This window comes from Cynara cardunculus (genome assembly GCF_001531365.2).
Source record: "Cynara cardunculus var. scolymus isolate 2C chromosome LG 1, CcrdV1, whole genome shotgun sequence".
NCBI classification, from domain to species: Eukaryota; Viridiplantae; Streptophyta; class Magnoliopsida; order Asterales; family Asteraceae; genus Cynara; species Cynara cardunculus.
Window position 1 is genome coordinate 3102859 of NC_037528.1, and position 9809 is coordinate 3112667.

The following is a 9809-nucleotide window of genomic DNA, read 5'->3' on the forward strand; positions in this document are numbered from 1 at the left end:
TTTTTTGAAATATATATATACATGTATTAATTCAACCTTAATCTGAGTTTCTGGACAAGAAAATAAGGTAAGCAGTTGAAATTTCATTCTAAACCCCATATTTTTTTATCTTTTCATAGCTTATGATCTGTCAAAGTTGTAGTTTTCTTTATTGGTTTTGAGTGTTTATCTTAAAATTCAAGTTTCTTGGTTTTTTGCTCTTGATGTAAAACGAATACATTTGTGGAGTGCTTAAATATGTTGGATTTTAAATATATTGGATTTTAAACCGTCATACAATTTTTTTCATCGATAGTCTGTAATTGGAACCATAACTTTTATTTATTCAAATTATATTAATATGTAAAGACCAAGTGTAACTTATATCATCATTAAATCTTATCTTATAAAACCAGTGGAACTTCAAAATCGTTAAAATTCATGGCTCCCGCCGCATTGCGCGGGTACACAACTAGTATTGATATAACAAGAATTGTATATTGTTATATATTCGATCGCTCTTGTTTTTACTTTTAGAAAATCTTCACATACAACGCATGCTATTCTATTTAAAGACCATTTATAATTGCTATTTTCTATAAAGATGCATGTTTTACATTCAATATTACTATGAAATTGAAAGGGGAATAAGTTATTTATTTTTCCCAATTATATTTTTATAAAATAAAAACATAATTCAAATAGACAGTAGTTTTAATAAAATATTATATATTAAAATAGTCCAAAGTACAAACGTAATTCAAAATATTGATCTATAAAATAAGTTAGATGGGTAACGAGATTTTTAAAAGAATCTAGAGCCGAAAGAATACATATGTTGAAGACGTTGACAACATGGGTTTACGAGGAGGCCGAAACATTTCAAGAGGATTCATCCTCTTCAAAATACATCTTAAATGTCGAGTGTAAACCGTAACACCCCAAATAAATAAATACTTATTAGAGTTGATTAAATAGTTAATCAAATAAATAGAAATGAAAAGTTCAAAAGATATTTTAAATAAGAAAAGTTGAAGTGTTTTGATTGTTAAGGGGGTAGAAAAATAAATATGTAAAACTTTAGGGGCTTGGGTAGGAAGATCGTAAAAGTTTTGAATTTTGGGGTTGATTCCGTTTTTCTTGGGCGGCAAGTAATTCCCTACGTGCGAGTGCGACTATAAACCCTGTCGAGTTCGCCAAGCACGAAACCCCTCAGAAATTACGAACGATTATTGAGAGACGTAGCAGCTGCGACGATTCGGCAAGCTATTGTCGGTTTGAGGTAATTTTCTGTCTAAACTCGGAATTAAGTATTTGTTGGTTCATGCATGGTGTTTTTAGGATCTTTTGGTGTAGAAACCTAGACTTATCAGTGGCTACAAGGCCACTGATTTGATTTGCCCATCACGGCCGACGAAATCAGCGCCAACGGAACCTATAAATCCTAGCTTAATACATCGGATTAAATCTTATATCTTGTGCTTATTATTGGTGTATAAGTTTGAAGTTTGTGATAACGAAGACAGAGACAATAATGGTGATGTTGGTGGAATTATCGACGCTGCTCATCCTGACAGAAATTACATTGATGATGCTGGTAGAAATGAAAGGAATATTGACGCTGCTCATCCGGACACCACGACAGAAATTGTGGACGATAATCGGTTTTCTGAGACAAATGAAGAAAATCCGGAAAAAAGAAGGAGAAAGCCACCAACTTGGATGGGAGCTTACGAAAGTGGAGAAGGTTTATCAGACAAAGAAGACTCTACACACCAGGCTCTGTTTGTAGATAGTGATCCAATCTCATTTGGAGATGCTGTGAAAAGTATCAAGTGGCAAAAAGCAATGGATGCAGAGATAGAAGCCATAAAGAGGAACGATACATGGGAGTTAACTGATTTACCACCGACTGCAAAGACGGTTGCAGTAAAGTGGATTTACAAGACAAAGCTTAAGGAAAATGGAGAAGTCGACAAGTACAAGGCACGGTTGGTAGCTAAGGGTTATACTCAAGAGCATGGTGTGGATTATACCGAGGTTTTCGCACCTGTGGCCCGGCTAGATACTATACGAGTGGTGATTGCTCTTGCAGCTCTAAAGGCATGGACAATCTACCAATTAGATGTGAAGTTGGCCTTCTTACATGGTGAACTAAGTGAAGAGATCTTTGTTGATCAACCACAGGGCTATGAGCAGAAGGGAAAGGAAGACAAAGTATACAAACTGAAAAARGMTTTATAYGGACTAAAACAGGCTCCGAGAGCTTGGTATAGTCGTATAGAGTCTTACTTTGTAAGGGAAGGATTTGAGAAATGCCATTATGAACATACTTTGTTCATCAAGACTGGAAAATCAGGTACGATTTTGATTGTTTGTCTCTATGTGGATGACCTTATATTCACTGGAAATGATGAAGGTATGTTTGCTGAGTTTAAGAAATCAATGATGCTTGAATTCGATATGACCGATCTTGGAAAAATGAGATTTTTYCTTGGCATTGAAGTGATGCAAAGACCAGATGGCATCTTTATTGGCCAAAAGAAGTACACACAGGAGGTATTGAAAAGGTTCAATATGGACGAATGCAACCCAGTTCACAACCCAATGGTCCCTGGATGCAAGCTTACAAAGGCCGGAGACGGAGTGAAGATTAACAGCACTTTCTATAAGCAAATTGTGGGTAGTCTTATGTATTTGACTGCTACAAGACCAGATGTCATGTTTGTGGTAAGTCAAATTAGCAGGTTTATGGACCATCCTACTGAAGTTCATTTGCAAGCAGCAAAAAGGATACTGAGGTATCTGAAAGGTACAATCAATTTCGGGGTGTTCTACAAGAAGGGAGGAAATGAGGATCTGGTTGCTTATACAGATAGTGACTATGCTGGGGATCTCGACGACAGGAAAAGCACCTCAGGTTATGTATTTATGTTAAGCTCAGGAGCAATATCTTGGTCTTCAAAAAAACAGCCTGTAGTTTCTTTGTCCACTACAGAAGCCGAGTTCATCGCTGCCGGTGCATGTGCCTGTCAAGCAATCTGGTTGAGGAGGATATTGGAAGCTCTCAAGAGTGCTCAACATGATTCCACAATCGTATATTGTGACAACATTTCGGCAATCAAGCTCTCAAAGAATCCAGTCATGCATGGCCGGTGCAAACACATCGATGTTCGATTTCATTTTCTCCGTGAACTCGTAAAAGATGCAACTGTTGAAATGGTTCATTGCCCTACCCAAGAGCAAGTTGCTGATGTGATGACTAAACCGTTGAAGCTCGATGTGTTCTTAAAGATGCGTAATCTCATGGGTGTTTGTTCAGAGCCTGGAGTAAACTGATAGCTATACCTGGAGCTTTCAGTTTAAGGGAGGATGTTAACGTATTTAGTTTTTTCTTATTTCTTTTAGCTTATTTTGCTTGTGCTCCTATTAACAAGGAACTTTCTGTTTCTTGCTGATCTTTTCTTAAGTAGACCTAGTCTTTAGGACTGTTTGTTAGTCGTGGATTTATTTCTCTTTTCAGCTTCCTTTGTAAGCCTATAAATAGGCCACTTCAGTTGGTCAATAAAGCAGAAAGCATTCTCCCATTTCTTGTTGTTTACTTTGAGTTTTTAACATAAGTTACCACGTTCGGGTTGGGTTGGACGATTTGTTCGGCTTTCTATGCACCCCTAAGGGACGAAATGGTATCTTATTAAGGCTATTTTACATTAACCAACAAGTTATTCTAGTCAATATCAGAAATCAAGAGGCAACGTATTCTGAGCTTCTGTTACTCATGTTGGCCAATCCTAGAGTGTTGACACTTGGACTCACCATTCTATTGGCAGGGTTCCACATTTCATTTTTTGATGAAAGATGATGAAAAGTATACGGCTGGCACAAAACAAGGTGATCTCTTGAAAATCTTTTGAACAAAATATGGGTTTTTGTTTTTTCCCTTCATTTGATTCAATCTTTGTTGATTGTTTTCATTTGACTTCGATTATCATCTGTATTTCGTAAATTGAATCTTTCTTCTAGTGTGATAATTTCTTGTTAGCGGTTATTCTTGTTAAATGAACTGAACGACTGAATTTGAAACTTCTTGTAGTCTCCCAATGGGAAGTTTCGTCCATTGTGTATGTGAGGATTCTTTAATGTTAAAACTAAGCTGATCATTTTCTTGTTTTTCCTTATGTTATTGATGTGTATTTTTAAGGTTGACCTTCATGGTCTTGAGTCGGACGATCTACTGAGCCAATTGCCGGATGAAATTCTTTGTTTCTATTCTGTCCTCTTTGCCTCTTAAGGATGCAGCAGTCACTAGCAAGCTTTCAAGAAGATGGAGGTATTTGTGGTGTCAAACAGATCGTTTAGTCTTTGAAGACAAAGAAAGATGGTATCCGATACGAAAGGGATCACATTTTTATTTTTCAGATGCAGCAAACGAGTACATGAGTTGGGTTAACCACATTATTCATCAGCACAAAAGCCCCACTATTGACAAGTTTAAGATTTGTTTTGGGTTGGGGAAGAATGTTAAGGGTGCAATTAATAACTGGATTAAGTTTGCGATTTCAAAAAATGTTCAGACGTTAGAATTGAATTTGTCGAGAAACCACGGAACTTGGAGAAACTATTGTTTTCCGGTTATGGAGATAAAGTTTCTCAAATCTCTCATCTTGAAGTTTGTTGATGTGGATGATGAAGGCCTAAGGAACATTCTGAGCAATTGTCCAGTCCTTGAACATCTATCCATTGTTGGCTCAAGCAAATTAGTAACAGCTGAAATCCATGGAAAAGGCCTTGCGCTGAAAAACCTTTGTATGAGATCCTGCTCTGGACTTGAATCCGTTAAAATATGTGATTCAAACATTGTGTTCTTCAGTTGCCGGGGTTCACCGATTAGTTCAAGACTCGTTAATCTACAAAAGCTTGAAAAGATTTGTATCAGTACATGTCATTCTTGGAAGATGATCAATGATATGTTTTGCCAGATATCTTGCTGCGTACCGTATCTCCAAATTCTTGAATTGGACCTATATCGTCTACAGGTTAGAATGACATTTTGAAAGGTTGTATTTTTCCTTCTTCAACATCCTACTGAAGACTGCTTCAATTTTCTTTCCAGGTTTCTATAGAGCTTCTTCCGTTCCCTAAGCTACCAAAACTTAAAGGAATGACAATCAGAGTTGTAGAACAGGGTGAAGATGGTGTTCTTGCGTTGACTTCCCTTGTAGAAGCTTGCCCAAATTTGCAGAGATTTTCAATTATGGTACTTGATGTATCTTTAGTTCTTAATAATTGAATTGGTATCTATCTTTTGTACTTGTTTGGGATGAAGGGTGAGGTTTAACATAATGGTTTTGGTTGGAATTTGCATCAGAAAACGAGCTTGTTTAGTGCGGGGAAGATGGATAGGGAAGTAAGGCAAATGGCTAAAAAACCGCATCAACATCTGGAGGTGGTTGAGATCGACGAGTATCATGGGGGGACCAGTGATCTTGAATTGGTTATGTATTTCATTCAAAATTGTGTTGCATTGAAGAAGCTTGTGATTGAAGCAACAATGGAGGATGAGGATGAGGATGAGGATGAGGATGGTGGTAGATATCGTGCACAACAGCAGTTGGAACCAAGAATACCTGATGGTGTGGAGTTGGTAATACTATAAAAATGTTAAGACATATTCAAAAATAAAAAAGATTTGCATTAAGTTTCTATGATTTTTAGATACTACAACATTAATTACATATATTTAAATATTCAATGTGTTTGTAAATAAGTTGCCTCCAAAATATTCATCAAATTGAAGACTAAGAGTGTTTCATGCAAATTTTCCAGCGGGCTTAGAATCTTGCTTAAGCTTTTGTGTTGATTAGATTTCATGACTTAAACAAACAGGAACCAGACCACTTTGTAAGAAAAGTCGCCTCACTCTCTAGAGGCATGCAAAAGGGTGCTAGGTGACTTTCCAAGCAACTTCCAACGCAGGGGTAATGAAGGGTTGTTAGGCCAGTTTTTATGCGATTTCTCTATTGTTTTTTAGTAGTTCTCTTCATATTTCGTTGTGATATTCTCTAACCAGATAGATTTCAAAAGATTTATTCGTATTTTCAAGTATTGTAACGTCATCAAGCATAGTGAATTTCTTGGTGTTCTCCTCTGCATGTGGGTTTTCTCATTTTGGGTTTTTCACGTAAATTCAATGTCTTTCTATCTTTTTATTTTAATTCCGTCGAGTTAATTATTTTGTGATTGGTTAAAGTCCTCCTTAAGGATTTAAGTTTATCATTTCCACATTATGAACGATTTCGAGTTCATATTTGGGCCTTGCGTAAATTTGATTATTTTTCTGTATGAATATAATGATTATAATCTCATCAATTTGGGATGCAATTGAGATTGTGTGGTCAATATTTATAACAACATTTAAAAAAACTAATTTTTTTATTAATAAAAATGATAAAAGAAAATCATAAATTTTTTTAAATAGCTAGAAGAGTACCTGCATAATGCATTAAGACAAATCTCAATTTTAATGTTTTATTTTATTCTTTTTTGGTCTATATCGATATTATAATATGGATTTATGTGGTTTTGAGCAACCAATAATTTTTGTAAATATAAATTTGAAGATATAATAAAAATTAAAAAAATATAAAAGTTCTCATTTTTTGTGTAATTTATTTAATTCAAATTTTTTATTTTAATTTAATTTAGGTTTAATGATGAAGTAATTTGTTTTTGATTTAATAATATAGTTTTTATAAAGATATTAATTAAGTATTATGTTATAAGTCAATAATTATCCTAATTATATTTTAGATATATTTAAAATGAGAATTTTATCCTGAATTTGATTATATTTATCTACAATTTGTTACATAAATTCAAATATGAAGCTTCATAAGTTGTACTTATGCATAATTTACTTGTAATCTTAAAATTTAAGTAATATGCATCCATAAGCAATAATTTATGTATACAATATGGTTTTTAAAAGTTTTTGTCAAATACTTTTATAATATAGTAAGTATAAATTAGGTTTTAGGAAGTTCTTGTATTTTTTGAAAACTAATTGAAGCAAAACATTAGCTAAAAAAGTCTGTTTTTAAAAATATATTGGAGATTTGTTTCCTGTTTTTTTAACCAAGATTCATACGATGTGGATATCAAGGACTAAATCGGTTGATTTTGGAAACCGAATCATTGGGACATAACCGTTTTTATAAAACACCCGCTGCTTTACTTTTTATTTTTATAGACTTCACATTATTTCATCAAGTTTCGTTAAATGTTCTGTGATACGTGTTGTTAAGATAACTTACATAATATATTGATTTAACAAAAAAATGTATATTGTTATATATTCGATCTATTTTAAAAGACAATTTTTTTTATTAATCTAAATATCCAACCCGTTATGCAACCCGACTAATCTCAGAGCGACTTCAAATAAGAAATATTAATTAAGGTTGATTATTACCAAAATAAAATTGTTAATTGAATAATTAGAAATGAACATTCAAAAGTTATTCTAAATAAGAAAAGTTGATGGTGTTTTGATTGTTAAGGGGGTAGAAAATAAATAAGTAAAACTTAGGGGGTTGGGTAGCAAGATCGTAAAAGTTCTGAATTTTGGGGTTAATTCCGTTTTTCTTGGGGGGGAGGTTCGGTACCAGATTCCCCACGAGCGGCTATAAAGCCCAATAAATACCCCTTCATTGACTTCACGAAGCCCCTCAAAACTTACGAAGAAACGGAGAAAAACTGCGACGATTGGCAAGTTATCGTCGATTTGAGGTAATTATATGTTGTAAACTATAAATTAATCATTTCTTAGTTAATGTATGATGTTTTAGGATTGTTTGGTGTAGAAATCTAGACTTATATGTGGCTCGAAGGCCACTGATTTGGCCATCACGCCCGGTTTGATGTATGCCTAACCCTTAACCGATAATACTCCCGTTGGTTTGAATACTTTATAGACCCATTGAAGTCGCAGATAAACTCGACTTGGCTTATTCTGGTTTTTGTTGTGGGTTGGGCAGTTGATGTGAAAATTAACTTATGCAGTTCATTATCCTTTTGAAGTGTTGGACTCTCCAATTCTCCATTCTTTTGGCAGGGTTCCACATTTCAGTTTTTTACGAAAGATGAAAAAGATACGGCTGGCACAAAACAAGGCGATTTCTTGAAAATCTTGTCAACATGATTTCTTGAAAATCTTATCAACAGATTATGGGTTTTCTCCCCTTCATTTGATTCGATCTTTGTTAATTGTTTTCGGTTGACTTCGATTATCATCCGTGTTCCGAAAATTGAATCTTACTTCCAACTAGTTTTTCCAGTCTATTTCGAATTTACTTAGTTAATTGTGACAATATGTGCAGTGTGCTTAAATATGTGTGGAATTGTTAATGGTTTTATCGTGTGCTCATTTCTTGTTAGTGGGTATTCTTTTGCAACTTCTAGAACTATCCCTATGGAAAGTTCCGGTAATTGTTCCAGTGTTAAAAACTAAGCTGATCCTTTTCTTGTTTTTGTTTATGTGATTGATGTGTATTTTTAAGATTGACCTTCATGATCTTAGTTCGGACGATCTACTGAGCCATTTGCCGGATGAAGTTCTTGTTTCTATTCTGTCTTCTTTGCCTCTTGAGGATGCAGCAGTCACTAGCAAGCTTTCAAGAAGATGGAGGTATTTGTGGTGTCAAACAGATCGTTTAGTCTTTGAGGACAAAGGAAGACTGCATTTGATACGAACGGGACCAAGTTTTTGTTTGTCAAAGGCAGAGAATAACTTCATCAGTTGGGTTGACCATATTACTCATCAGAACAAGAACCCCACCATTGACGAGTTTAAGATTTGTTTTGGTTTGAACAAGAATGCAAAGGTTGCAATTAGTAAATGGATTAAGTTTGCGATTTCAAAAAACGTTCAGAAGTTAGAATTGGATTTGTAGAGAAACTACAGAACTTGGAGCAACTATTGTTTTCCCAAAAGAATGTTTGATAGAAAATGTGGGACTTCGTTGAAACGACACTCTCTCAATGTTCGGAATATGGAGATAAAGCTTCTCAATCTCATCTTGAAGGGTGTTGATGTGAATGATGCAGACCTAAGGAAAATTCTGAGCAGTTGTCCAGTTCTTGAACATCTATCCAGTCTTGGCTCATGCAAATTAGTGAAAGTTGAAATCCATGGATAAGGCCTTGCGCTGAAAAACCTTGATATGAGATTATGTTATGGAATTGAATCTGTAGAAATATGTGATTCAAATGTTGCATCCTTTTGTTCCCTTGGTTCACCAATTAGTTTAAGACTCGATAATCTACAAAAGCTTGAAAAGATTTGTATTAGTATAGGCTATTCATGGAAGAAGATTAACGATATGTTTTGCCAGATATCTTGCAGCGTACCGTATCTCCAAGTTCTTGAGTTGTACCTATACGGTCTACAGGTTAAAATGACATTTTGAAAGATTGTATTTTTCCTTCTTTAACATGTTGGTGAAAACCGCTTCAATCTTCTTTTTTCCAGGGAGCTCGAGAGCTTCTTCCGTTCCCTAATCTAAGAAAAGTGATACAGTTGATGATCAGTGTTGTGGAACGGGATGACGATGGTCTTTTTGTGTTGACCTCCCTGGTAGAAGCTTGCCCAAATTTGAAGAGATTTTCAATTGAGGTAGTACTTCATCTATCTTTGGTTCTTAATTGAATTGGTATCTATGTTTTGTACTTGTCTGGGATGAAGGGTGGTGCCGTTTAACATAATGGCTATGGTTGGAATTTGCATTGGAAAGTCAGCTGGTTTAGAGCAGGAAAGACGAGGGAAGTAAGGC

The 9809-nt window shown here is 35.0% G+C and overlaps 1 protein-coding gene and 1 pseudogene across 1 annotated transcript; both read left to right on the top strand.

Annotated features, from left to right (window-relative positions):
- The first annotated feature begins 1229 nt into the window (after window positions 1-1229).
- Window positions 1230-5723, top strand: LOC112527260 (annotated as a pseudogene).
- Window positions 5724-9179: 3456 nt separating this feature from the next.
- LOC112520989 lies at window positions 9180-9685 on the top strand. Its single transcript, XM_025129613.1, has 2 exons — window positions 9180-9428; window positions 9509-9685. The coding sequence occupies exons 1-2, from the start codon at window positions 9201-9203 to the stop codon at window positions 9683-9685; spliced, it is 405 nt and encodes a 134-aa protein (XP_024985381.1). The 5' UTR covers window positions 9180-9200.
- Window positions 9686-9809: the final 124 nt, after the last annotated feature.

Coding starts and splice junctions, on each gene's coding strand:
- LOC112520989 (XM_025129613.1), top strand. CDS start 9,201: ATGAGATTATGTTATGGAATTGAATCTGTAGAAATATGTGATTCAAAT. Junction 9,429..9,508: donor TGTACCTATACGGTCTACAG/GTTAAAATGACA, acceptor TCTTTTTTCCAG/GGAGCTCGAGAGCTTCTTCC.